The 13,185-nt window shown below is 40.4% G+C and overlaps 1 protein-coding gene across 3 annotated transcripts in view; it reads right to left on the bottom strand.

Moving 5' to 3' along the window:
- LOC18422162 (RNA-binding (RRM/RBD/RNP motifs) family protein) overlaps positions 1-13,185 on the bottom strand; it is a 40,068-nt gene that overhangs the window by 4,794 nt on the left and 22,089 nt on the right. For all 3 annotated transcript variants that reach the window (XM_011623333.3, XM_088865804.1, XM_006826977.4), the window contains 10 exons: positions 11,088-11,227; positions 7,648-7,698; positions 7,477-7,559; positions 7,330-7,387; positions 7,128-7,242; positions 5,525-6,014; positions 5,165-5,378; positions 4,993-5,063; positions 3,068-3,236; positions 2,855-2,984 (listed from right to left, as the gene is read on the bottom strand). In XM_011623333.3, the coding sequence (XP_011621635.1) occupies positions 2,855-2,984; positions 3,068-3,236; positions 4,993-5,063; positions 5,165-5,378; positions 5,525-6,014; positions 7,128-7,242; positions 7,330-7,387; positions 7,477-7,559; positions 7,648-7,698; positions 11,088-11,227 (1,521 nt within the window). The remainder of the gene's footprint in view (positions 1-2,854; positions 2,985-3,067; positions 3,237-4,992; positions 5,064-5,164; positions 5,379-5,524; positions 6,015-7,127; positions 7,243-7,329; positions 7,388-7,476; positions 7,560-7,647; positions 7,699-11,087; positions 11,228-13,185) is intronic.

Raw genomic sequence — 13,185 nt, 5'->3', positions numbered from 1 at the left:
GAGAAGATATTTTTGAAATAGGAGAGGATAGCCTGTTCTATGTCCTGGAGTTGATCTAGAAGGTTGTCTCCCACCAGAAGATGAGAGATGGTGTTGCCTCTTCGCCTGCAATTAGCTGATTTGTGGAAAAAACCAGTATTCAAGTCACCTGCCTTCAGCCACTTGATTCTGGACCTTTGGTACCAGAAAATCTCCTCTTTCTTGAGAATAGAATGGTAGTTGAATGTCAGTTTCTCTCTGGACAGGGTTTTTGGGACCGACAAAGGTCTCGATTTGTCAAGGGTGTCGAGGGACTTGATGGCCTGGAGCGTAGACAGTTTTTGTGGTCCAAAAGAACCAAGTAGTTGACGACTCCAAGCTTTGAGATAACTTTTTAATAGCTGCAGTTTCCGTTGGATTCTAAAGCCAGCCCAACCCAGAACAGAGTTAGACCAAGATTGCCACCAAGCAGGAAAGAGGTCCGAAAGAGCAAGCTCTTCCAACCATGCGAGCTCAAATCTGAAAGTTTGGCTCCCCTTGCTGCAGGATTAGTGTTGAGAAAAATGGACAATGATCTGACGTCGGTTTGGGAAGGACAACTACATGGGTTCACGGAAAACACGAATCCCACTCGGTGCTAACGAGGAAACGGTCAAGTTTGGAGAGGGTGGGGGAGGAGGAGTGGTTGGACCAAGTGAACTGGGTACCTTGTATAGGTAAGTCGAGCAGGTTATTGAGGGCTACAAAATCTGAGAAGAGTTTCATAGCATGAGTAATTTTGTTGGAGTTGTTTCTTTCGAAAGACCATATGGCCACGTTGAAATCTCCCCGATGCACCAAAGGGAGTGAGGTAGGGAAGCTACAGAGTTAAGCTCTTCCCAAAGCAACGGTCTAAGAATGTCTTGATAGGGCCCATAAACAGCAAAGAATTTCCAGTTCAAACCAGGATCCCCCAATCCTGGTGAGAAGTAGGGAGACAGAGTACCTTGACACATGGGAAGAGGAAAGAGAGTGGGCTGTGGGATCCTAGATTACTAAAATGCCACTTGAGGCCCCCTACGAAGGAAGAGCCAGCCACTAGCAAGGACGTCTACCCCAAACTTGTCTAATCTAAGCCAAAGTCAGTGAGGGTAGTTTGGTCTCTGTAAGAGCTAGAATGGTGGGCCGATGCTTAAAACAAAAGTCATTTACTGCTTGCTTTTTGGGGCAAGCCTAGTCCCCGAATGTTCCAAGAGAGGATCAACATCGAACAGAGTTGGGGGGCAGGAGAAGCCTCGGGGACCGTCTCAGAGGAGTCCCATAAAAGGTCGCAAGAAGAGGTAGGGGAGAGAGGGAGCTGCTAGCAAGGTTGGAGACCTCGCAACAGATCTGCTTGCTGATCCATGGTCGAAGATAAGCACCTGCTTTGAAAAACTCAAGGAAAGGCCCATCGAGCCTAGTAAGAGGGAAGATATCAAATTTCTTCAACTGTCATTTTCGAGTTGTTATTGATCATATGGCAATTTGGTCCATTATCATTTGCATTGTAGGAGTCAAATATTTCTTAAAAATAAAAATCAAAATCATTTGAATTCTAGAAGTGTTTTGTGTGGAGGTGGTGGCAGCAGTCTGAAGGTAGTGACGTAGTGGAATGGTAGCAGTGGTGGATGGTGATGATAATGGTGGTGGCGGCATAGTAGTGGTGATGGTGGTGGGCAGTAGTGGTGGTGGAGGCGGTGTAGTGGTGGTGGTGGAGCAGGTAGTGGCCAGGTGAGGGTGGTGATGCTGCTACTACTGGTAAAGGTCACGGTAGTGACAGGATGGTGGTTGTGTAGAGAGAGAGTGAGAGAACTTGAAATTTTACAGATTCTGCAAAAAATTCAATTTGGAAGCTTAGTTGCAATATGGAATCAAATCAATTTTGAAATCCAAGCAAACCTTGAGGTCAAATTGCAGGAGACAAAATTCCAAATAGGCCCCTTTTTTTAATAAATTTTCACAGTAAAATTCCAAATGGTCCTTTGAGCTGTAAATCAATGGTGCCTAAGAAATTCCGCACTTTTCAGGTTCTTCGCTAATCATAAGTCCTCACAACCTAAAGATCCAAGCAACGAGCAGTACAAACATAGTTAAAAACTTGCCAATGAGCAGTACAACCATATCTTATTCGTATGTCAACTCTTCTAATTGAGAATTCATCATAAATTCCACTTAGAAGCCATGATAATGAACCACTTTTTAAGTTCATATTGATCCAAGTTGATCGACATGGATTCGGCACAAGTTTTTCTTTTAGTCTCCTCTCAGCATGTCTTGCCATTTAAGAACTTCAAATGCAAGCCGATAACTTGGGAAATTTGCTTACCATTCAAATGAAATGTGTGACCAAGATCCATAAAATACGAATTTAGACTTTCCTTTTCTCTGAAAGATATCAGACCTGTGCTATTTCATGTAGTTTCATAATTCATATCTTAATACCAAGAATTCTGTAAAATCTGTAGAGGTTACGGAGGTGGGTAAGATAAGATCTAAGTTTAGCACATCTTGAAGAAGGCAGTGGGTGGATGGTCAAGAAAGTCACTGATCCCCTGATTTGCAATGGAGTAACAAAATTTCATTGGATTAACTTTTTCAATAAAAGATCCTCACATGAGTTTCAATAGTAGCCTCTTTAGAAAGTTTGCTTCGAATTACGTAGTCAAACATGTCAAAAAGCATAAAAGTTCAGAATCTTAATAATATGTCACAGTTTCCCATGCATCAAAAGTTTTAACCACCAATGGACGGTCAGTTCCAAAGTAGAGTTCCACCCCTCACAGGCAACTCGATAAACACTCTCAAAAGATTTGCACCAGCAACATAACAGAAGAATTAGAAGTTGAATGATGCATACCAGGATTATTGTTAAGTACTCTCAGGGCCACAAGTGCATGTTCATGTTGACTAAACTCAATGAATGCCACTCCACGTGCTCTATCCTTTCTATTAACATTTGATTTCTTGGTATCCTTTAGAAGTTTAACCTGCATGTAAACAACATTACAAGGGAGTTAAAAGAATTGACAACTGAGAGTATGACTACCCAACATTACCCTGGATTGCATACCTGTCGAACCACAGGACTTTGTTTGCACGCTCGAGAACGAACAGCTTCAATGAAAAGCCTCTTCAATTCACTCTCTGTCATTTCTTTTGGCACATTGTAAACAATGAGCCGAGTTCTTGAAACATGGAAAATCGGATTTTGTAATTTAATAGCCTTTTTCTCAGCTAAACTGCAAAAGGGAGCCATAATAGCGAGTAAATTTCAGAGCAATGTCTTTCTTTGCTAATTGATAAAGAAAGACACAATGCTATATTACTAGGAATAGACAAGCAAAATACTTGACTAATGAAGGAATTCATAATAAAGCAGTTCACAACTGCCTAACATAATATTTAGTTCAAAAGCATCTCAATTTGTCACATCATTGACAAGTTTCTCCTATTAATTCTTCACATTGTATTTTCCTTGGTCTCATTGTTCTTGCGTAGGAAAACTAGGCTGGAACACACAACCACAAGGTTGTGACAGGAGACAGCTCCTAATAGAACAAAGGCTCAGACTTACTCCAATTGGTAAATTTAATCACAATAAATTTCTGTTTATAACTGCATGAAAAGGAAAACAAAGAATGGCATATTAAATGAATTACAATCCTACTGCCTTAACAATCCAATGCAAGCAATCTTGCTAGAAAAAAGCAGCACCATATACTTAGAATACCAATTCATGAATGGAGAATGGTCTACATCCACTCTTGGTAGGACAGAACGAACAAAATGATGGATCAAGAAACGGCAACTACAAAGAAGAGGAATCCCGATACCCAATTGTTGTGTTCTTTGTATGGTCGACGAGGAAACCAATGCCCACCTTTACTTGCACTGCCCGTTTGTTTTTAATCTGTTGGGAAAACTTCTTCGCCTCTTCAAAGTCCAGTGGGTGCTTCCTGCCACTGTACCCCTTGTCCTTACCTCCATCCAACCCTTCCCCTGGCCTAAAGCAGGTATTTTGCTTTGGAAATCCATGGTGGCAGCCTCTATTTGGGCAATCTGGATAGAGCAAAACAACAGGATATTTCGGGGAGATCACTCCTCATGGTACAATACTTTCATCAAGCTTAAATCCTTGGTGGTATTCTGGGCAACCAACCACAAATGTTTCAAAGGGGTCCCAACTTCTGCCTTTTATCAGGATTGGGCTGCTACCCTTCAGTATAGTTGACAGCGCCAACCTCGGGTGTCAAATTGGAGACCTCCAGGCCAGGGCCAATTCAAACTTAACTTCGATGGGTGCTCCTTTGGAAACCCCGGGCCTTCAGGTATAGGTGCGATCCTCAGAGACCATGCTGGCTCAAACATCTAAAAAAATATCGGTCACACTAAATCTATGGAAGCGGAGGCGATAGCATTACTGGAAGGGCTCAAGCTTCTTCAACCACACCGGGTAGAATACATTATAATAGAGGGAGATTCCAAGAATGTTATTTCTTGGGCTACCAATTCTCCCCCTCCCCCTTGGGTTTTGGCTCATATTTTTTATGAGATTAACCATCTTTGCAAGGATATGCACGTCTTATGGAGGCATACCTGGAGGGAAGCAAACCAGGCAGTGGACACTCTAGCTAAAGAGGTGGCTACTTTGGATGGCTTCTAGGATCAATTTTTTGGATCGGCATCTTTTTGTTGGTTGCTTTGCCTTGCTGTTAATGTAGCTTATGAAAAGATGGCTTTTTTACTTTTCTCTCTCACCCCCTATCTCAGAAAGGTATTTTGTACTCAGAGCTTCCGCCCTGTGGATAACCTAAACTCTGTGGTCCGCTGCACTCTTTTAGTCATCAATTAAAGGTTAACATTCTCAAAAAAAAAACTATAGAATTGGCAATTAATGAGCCTAAGATATATAACTGGAAATCTAGAACACAAATCAAAATGTGATGCTTGTGGCACATCAAAAATCAAACAAGCTTTCTAATGTCATTGACTTACTTTTGGCGCTTCAACAGATCATCCTTCGAAACTCCTTCAGCAGCAGGCGTACCCTCAAGAATTGCACCTTCCTATTGATATGAGTTGAATATGCATAATTGGTTAGTTACAACTAGCTATAACTGATTTTTCATGTGTAAGAGAATGCTTAATCCTAAAGAAAACCAGCAACCTTTGTAAGGTAAAGATTTCGTTGGTCATGTTCTTCTTTCTTTATCTTATTCAACTCCTTCTTATGGGCTGACTTCTTGTCTAATGCCTTCAAAACAGTAAGACGCCTTCCCTTCATAAGAATCCCCGAGCCAGTCTCTGCATTGCCAGTTGAAATTGCTGCATCAGCTGCCTCTGGTGTTTCAAACTTGATAAAAGCAGTTCCCTTTGGGCGCCTTTTAACAAAACAAATTGAGATTAGATAAAGTGCCCATAACAAAAAATAAAGGACCAAGACATATAAACATGGCACCAAATGGATGGTTAATAAGCTGAGATGGTTGCAGAAAGTAAAGACACATTGTTCAGGATCATAACTTACTTTGTTACTGGATGGAGAACCACAAGATAACTTCGCACTTTCCCAAATACAGAAAACTGTTGTTTAACATGTTCACCTTCAACATCAAATGGCAGGTTACTCACGAAAATGGTTCTCTTGAGTTCTTCAGTAGGATCATGACCTGGATCTTCTCTTTTTTTCAAACTCTCAGGGTTAAGGGTACCACTAACCTTACCAACACTGGCAGATAACTTGTTTCCTGACCTTGCAACACTTGGATCTTTACTGGCCTCAAGAGAATAGTTCTCTTTACTGGCAAGAGCTTGATTTCCATTTGCATTGCACTTGATGATATTCTCAAGAACTTTCTTCGTAATGTCCATCTCCTTCTCAGACGGCATTTCTCTTGGACTAGATTCATCTTCACTATGCTCAGGAAGATCTTCGGAAGGTTCAGCTTCAAAGCTTTCACTTATGTTATCCTCACTAGCCGAATCACCATTGTTTTCATAAGTATCATTCTGCTGTCCTGTGCACAAGAAAAAACACATGCCTCAAAAGGACGGTTGAATCAATGACTAGACAGAATCAATGAATAGACAGAAATAAATGTAACTGCAGTTTCCAGATTAAAAAAAAATGAATGACAAGAAACAAGAAATTAAGTTAGCCATGCATTCTATAAGAAAAGGAAAAAAAATTAAGGTTGACATTTTTATTATTTATTTATTGATAATCTAATGCTTAGAAACAAGTACAATGATATAGTAGATACCCAATTTCAAAAGAGTATTAATAATTTCTATCAGGGTCCTGCAGCAAATCATGGGCTTGGGATTCTCTCTTCTATGATTCATACCCCTTGAATGGATTTATTATTTACCCAAACAGAGAAGAAGGTTCCTGATCCTATCCTTCCCCCTCTTGGTAGGATTAAGGCCTGAGTTTTTAATTAAATTACATATTCAGAATAATTAAATAACGTGGAGACCCTAAGTATGGTTAACTTAACCCTAAAAATAAAAAGGGCAAAAGTTCAAAAATAAACGTCGCTGATCACCAGTCCTACCCCCACAAGAGTGCTTAAAACGGAGGTGAAGTTTCCTCAGTAGTTCAGCAGTAGGGTTCAAAATTGGGATGTTGTGTTAGAGTGATCAACACTTTAACCAAAGCATGCCCAAGCCCGATTCCTAATAGTGATCAAGTCTTTAAGCATGCTCTTGAATAAAAAACTTTGAGTCACCAACCTGCTTCCCCCGACAAAGTATAAAGAAACAACTTTGATAACACCTATAAATAATTATATCGATAAGACATATGAATGGTGATCAATAATGCAATTGGAAAGATCCATAGTACATCATCATCATCATCCGAGCCTTATCCCAACTACTTGGGATTGGCTACAAGAATTATGTTCCGACATTCCTCTCTATCAAGGGCCACACCTTCCGTCAAACCATAAGTCACCATCTCTCTTTTCACTACTTCCATCAATAATACATATGATAGGCATATGATATTTTACCATATCACAACAAACGCAGGAAAACAATCAAGGGACCACTTCTATCCAGCTCAAAAAAGCCAAGCCCTAGTGGGAGCAATGTTTGGATGAGAAGAACGGTAAAACGGCACCAACCTTGTTCCTTGGATTCATCCAATACAGCCGCAGAATCATAGATCTTCTTCGAAAGGGCCCAATCAACAGCAACAGGTCTTTTCCCAATTTTGTGTCCATTACACATACTGATCGCCTGAATATTAAGAATGCAAATTTTTTGTCATAATATATGGTAAAACAATATGTATCCATGAATAACTGTTGGGAAAGTCAAACATACATTTGCTGCATCTTGCTTGCATGTGTAGGTGACAAATGCAAATCCCTTGGATGATCCACTACAAAATGGAAACGATTGCATAAGACAGTCTGCCAAAGCACAGCAATAAATAGAACAAATTCAGTTCCCAAGCAAGCACACATTTACCCTTCACCAGTATTTTTGGGGATGAATATATCCCACACATAACCGGCTTTTGAAAATACATCTTTAATCTCTTTCACTGTAATCTGCACAGAAGTTCCAAGAAGTTAAGGCAACCATGAACTTCTTCCAAAGAAAGATGAGAAGGAGATAATGGGCTTTTGTAGTGGAAACCTTGAAAGGCAAATTTCGAACAATTAGCCGCCATTTCCTTGTCTTTGATCCCTGATTAGAATGCATATCAGACAATACAGAGTATAAGTTCAAAACAAAAGTTACAACTACTGCAAAAGCAAGAGTCTAGGAAATGAATAGATATAAAAAGTGGCATGAAGACTTTGACATCACATTCAAGACGAAGGAAAACATGAATAAACAAATCTCTTAGCGAAGCTTTGACACAAAGGCACTACTATAACAGCAAACATACTCAGATGTAGATCAACTCATACATAATAACATGTTTTGCTTTTTCATGCTGATGAATAGAATAAGTACAGATAATATTCCATTGATGATATAGCCAAAGGAATTTTGAGTAGCTAACAACATGAGAATGACAACCGTTATGACAAATTAATTCAGCTCCTACTCAAAGATAGATGGTTTTTTTTTATTTTTTTATTTTTTTTTGAGAGTGTTACAGTTATATATAGTAAGGTGAATACAGAGAGAAGAAGAGAAATGCTATTCCACAGATGGAAAGCAAACATAACCCTTATGAAAAAGGGGGGTGAGAGAGAGTAGAATCCAAAAACATCTTTTTAGTAGTTACATTGACAAAAACAAAGCAACCAACAAAAAGATGTCGATCCCAAAAAATTATCTGTCTATTGAAGTTGCTCCATCTTTAGCTAGTGTGTCTGCTGCCTGGTTTCCCTCCCTCCAGACATGCCTCCATGAGGTGCAAATATCCCTGCAAATGTAGTGACTATCATCAAAAAGGTGTGCCAAATTCCATGGAGGAGGTGAAAGTTTAGAAGCCCATGCGATGACGTTTTTGGAGTCTCCTTCGATAATGAGGGGCTCCGAGAGCTAAGGAGAACAAAGTTTGAGCCCTTCAAGAAGGGCAGGTGCTTCTGCCTCCGTGGAGTCAGAATGTCCCATGGATTTGGATAGAGAGGCTAGAGTGGATCCTGAGCTGTCCCTTATGAGGGCCCCTACTCCAGCTGGTCCAGGGTTTCCTTAAGAGCACCCATCGAAGTTCAGTTTGAGGCAACCCAGCTCAGGAGGTCTCCAACAAGAACTTCGTGATATATATTATGTTTTAGGATAGCAGTCCAATCATTGAAGAAAACAGTGTGGGGGATTCCTTTAAACTCCTTGTGATGGTTGCCCAAAACACCATAGAGGATTTGAGCTTGGCAAAACAGGTTGGGTAAGTGGATGAGACACCCCTGAAGATTCTATTGTTTCTCTCGATCCAAATAGCCCAAATGGTTGCTCCCACCACCGTTTTCCAAAGTAGGATCCAAATAGCTCAAAGATAGATGGTTAATGATATTCATAGGAATATTGTGTGCTTCGCTAGTCTGCCAGGTGTACATAAACTCTATAGCAGCAGACTTGGCTGCACAGGCAAAGACCACAGCCACAAGCTGATCATTCTTTACACCTCATGAAATTGAAGTATAAAAAATAGATTATCACTGGTCCCTTTCAATCAATGGTCCTCATTATAATCCCATCAATATAAGATTCTCATGTCATCTCTAAGGGGATTATAAACATACGAGTTTTGTTTATTTCCTACGTAATAGATACAAGAAGTGGTGAACAAACACTTAGAAGACTTTTAGTTACTGTTGGGTCACTCCCCGAATATTGACTCGCTGTTCTCCACCCATTATTCCCTTCCTGCTGCGGGAACTTTCCTTTGAGGGCCTCCATTCAAGCCACCCTTTGGGCTAGCTGGAACGAACACAATTCCCGCATTTTTGGGAACCAGCAGCAGTGCACAAGCAGTCGCTCAAAGGCAAGATCTCTCACCATCTTCTGGGTCTCCTATTTCAAACCCCTCAAACATTTCTCCACAGAGGACTTCCACAAAAACATCATGCCCTCCAGAGCCAACACTATCCCCTGATTGCACCAATGGATCCCTCCCTCTCTTCTTGAGGTACCAACAAGGTCAACATCAATGGACGCTCCCTAGCCAATACCGACCACTGTGGGGGTTTGGCAGAATCCTTAGGGATCACGAGGGAAAATTCTCTTAGCACCTTCTCCATTTACATTGGCCACAAAATTCCAACTGGACTGAGTCCACGGCCTTGCTTGAGGCCCTTAAAAGATTCGAACCAGCACGGGGACATCGCCTTATCGTGGAGGCAGATTCAAAGAATGTCATCTCTTGGGCCACACTGTCATCTGATCACCCTTGGAGACTGACACATATTTTTTATCATGTCTTCGTTCTTTGCAGGCCTCTTCAAGTCGACTTCCATGATACTTGGAGAGAAAAGAACCACGAGGCTGACAGCCTCGCCGAACAAGGAGCACAAGCAACCTCAACCACACCACAACTATGATGCACCGCCTCCTCTTGCCCTCTTCTATCATCTCTCTTGCTGGCCGCATTAACCTCTTATTGGCCTCTCCATCTACTCTCTATCCCCTTACTCTCTCCTCTTCCTCTCCTTTTCTGTCTTTCTCACTCTCTTCCCCTCTCCCTCTTTCCCTCATCTTTCCTCTTCTCTATTCTTTTCTTTACCTCTTCTCACTCTCTAATCACTCTCACACTCCCTACCCTCTTTCTCTCCCCACACACCCTTTTTCTTCTCTATCCTCTGCTCCCTCTTTCTTTCCCTCTCTCGCACCCTTTTCTCCATCTCTCCCTACAATACTTCGCGTTGCCTAGCCCTTTTCTCCAATTTCTTAGAGTATAGCCACTGCTTTATGTAAGTTTTTGTATGGAGCACCCGGCCTGTGGGATACCTTAGACTCACATCTTGTGAGTCCTTCTGTAACTATCTATTACCTAGAAATAAGTCACCTTCATCAAAAAAAAAAAAAACAGATACAAGAAGTTGCAGAAAAGCTTTGTACTGTTCCAGCTGGGAAAATTTACAAAATGTGCTCCATTGAATGCATTATGGCCTCAGAACAGGAATATGTCTATGGAAATTTAAATTTGTAAGCTGAAGCTAATAAATCATGAGCTTAAAACACGAAAGAAAACCATCTCAGATTACAGGCAAAAGCTCCACACACCATCTACATATGAATGCACGACTTTCACACAGCTAAAAATAATACCAGAAGTGCCAATAACCTGGACAGAAATCACCACTCAACCATACACATTAGAAACCAGATATAGCATATCCATAATCGCAACAGTCTAGCATTACTCTAGAAAAAACACATTTTTCACCAAGCGTTTTGACAACCTATGTTTCAAGGGAGTCCAAATTATAAGTTATGAAGCTAATATTTTTTTCCTTCACCCAAAGATGTTTCTCACACCACAAACAAAAAAGTACCACAGAGAACTCACACATTCCATGCATGAAACAAAACAGCTCCATCACGGAATCCAAACGCACAAGGAACATGCCGCTATATCATACAATGATGTTGATTTGGCAAAAGGTAGGAATCCATGACAGTACCTCCCCACCCAGTTGGCGTGCCCAAACACATTTACCCTTGATCTCCCGTTGATGCAAAGAGACAACAGCCGCACGTGCTTCTTTGACGCTAGTGAAGAGTACAGATGAAGCATCCATAGTACAGCCATCTTTGCCAAGTCCTAGCGCAATAGCATGAACATAACCTCGACAATCAACACGGTATCTCAATTTACAAATTATGGGCAAAAATATTCTACATACCAAATATGCTTGTTCAGTTTATTGGGTTCCACATGATCAGTAGTTTGTATCCATTGTAGAGATTTTTATGCAAGAACATTGTATCAATCTACCATAATAGAAAATAATGAGGATGGCTGAAGCAAATAGTATTCTGCAAGTACAAATAATACAAGTTGCCCCCATAATCACAGATACTATGGGGCAAAAATCCAAGTGCTTCCATAATATAAGCTTTTCAAAATTACTTGCCAAATGTATTACCAATGAGCCAATATGAGGCAGGCTAGAAGCCGTTGACTACCCACAATACAATTCAGATGTTACATATCAGTCTGAAAAGAATATTGAACATAGCACTCTTGAATATTTCCAGAAATAATCACAATACCAAAATATTGAGAGAAACAGAACAAGAACTTCAAATAAGTAGCAACAAGAATTATGAATTAACTTAGACAACTATGAGACACAACAGAACATATTTACCAGTTGCAAGAAGTCTAAAATTCAAAATTTATGTTAAAATTATCTTCTTAGAACAGACTAACTCAAATTCATCTCAGTGCTTCAAGATGACAAAGGGGCAATCAATTTTTCTTTTTAGAAATGCTAATATATGATGGGAAATAAGTCAGATAATATTGCTCCGATACATAAATAAAACATAGAAGTGCATGGTGCGAGGGACAGCAGTAAGAAAAGAACAAGAAAGGGATGGGTTAAGAGGGAGGAGACTGGTCTAATGTATTGGTCCTCCCCTGTATTTCCACCCTGGGCTAACGAGTCCACTAATCATTAACGATCCCCAGCATACACTAGAAACTCATTGAACTCCCACCCGAAAAGTAACAAATTTCCTCCTAACATCAACAGGCCTCCAATGATCGAAGAATCCCCTTCAATGATAAGAGGGCCCAAGTACGAATGGAAGGAAATTTTAAGTCCAATGATAACCTCAGATAAACTTACTGGGTTTTTACTTTTTAGAACCTCGCACTTGCGGCACTGGGAACATAAAACAAATTCCCACCCAAGATCATGGAGGCATGACAAATAGAAATCTGCTATCGCAATGACAGATTACGAACATTGGGATACAAGATATACCTCACTCTAACCATCGTCATAGCCCGTAATCTTCCCTTCTAAAACCTGCTTTCCCAAGGAGATTTTGAGACACTCTACTCACTCCAAGACAGGCATCTACACGGCTTGTATTATTCTTTGATAATGACTAAATGAAACTTGCATCTTACTATTTCTTTGCCATTGGAAACACCTCGAATACGTTCAAGCTTCTCAATTACTGATCATGGCTCTTGCAGCAGTGACATAATAGATTGGAACAGAACCTGTCGTTGACTTAATGTTATTTACTAAATGAAACTTGTATCTTACTATTTCTTTGCCATTGGAAACACGTAGAATACGTTCAAGCTTCTCAATTACTGATCATGGCTCTTGCAGAAGTGACATAATAGATTGGAACAGAACCTGTCGTTGACTTAATGTTATTTGCCCAGCCATAAAAAATGGAAAATTAACAAACGTCTGCATGAGTCAACAACCTCTACATCAATTCATCCCACTTGAGTAAGCATAAATTGTGCCTCCTGTTATTTATTTTCCATAGTTAATACCTCCGAATACTGATGATGCGCAAAGTGCATCAAGTGGACAAAGGGACAAGTACCCTCAATGGGTGCAGCAGATTCCTCCTAATTCTCGTGCGCATTTGGAGGATGTGAATTCTAGGAGGGCTACAAAGAAGAAAACGAGAGCAAGCATTGTTTGGGATGATTTTCTAGTTATTTCAGCAATTTTAATTGCTGGACCAGTTGGGAATATTTTGTTATTTTATTTATTGTTAGTGTCATTTATTTTTAAAGTCACT

Source organism: Amborella trichopoda, chromosome 4, assembly GCF_054954075.1.
Source record: "Amborella trichopoda isolate Santa Cruz 75 chromosome 4, AtrichopodaSantaCruz75HAP2 v2.0, whole genome shotgun sequence".
Taxonomy (NCBI): Eukaryota; Viridiplantae; Streptophyta; class Magnoliopsida; order Amborellales; family Amborellaceae; genus Amborella; species Amborella trichopoda.
The sequence above is the reverse complement of the archived record's forward strand: the minus strand, read 5'-3'. Positions and strand labels throughout refer to the sequence as shown.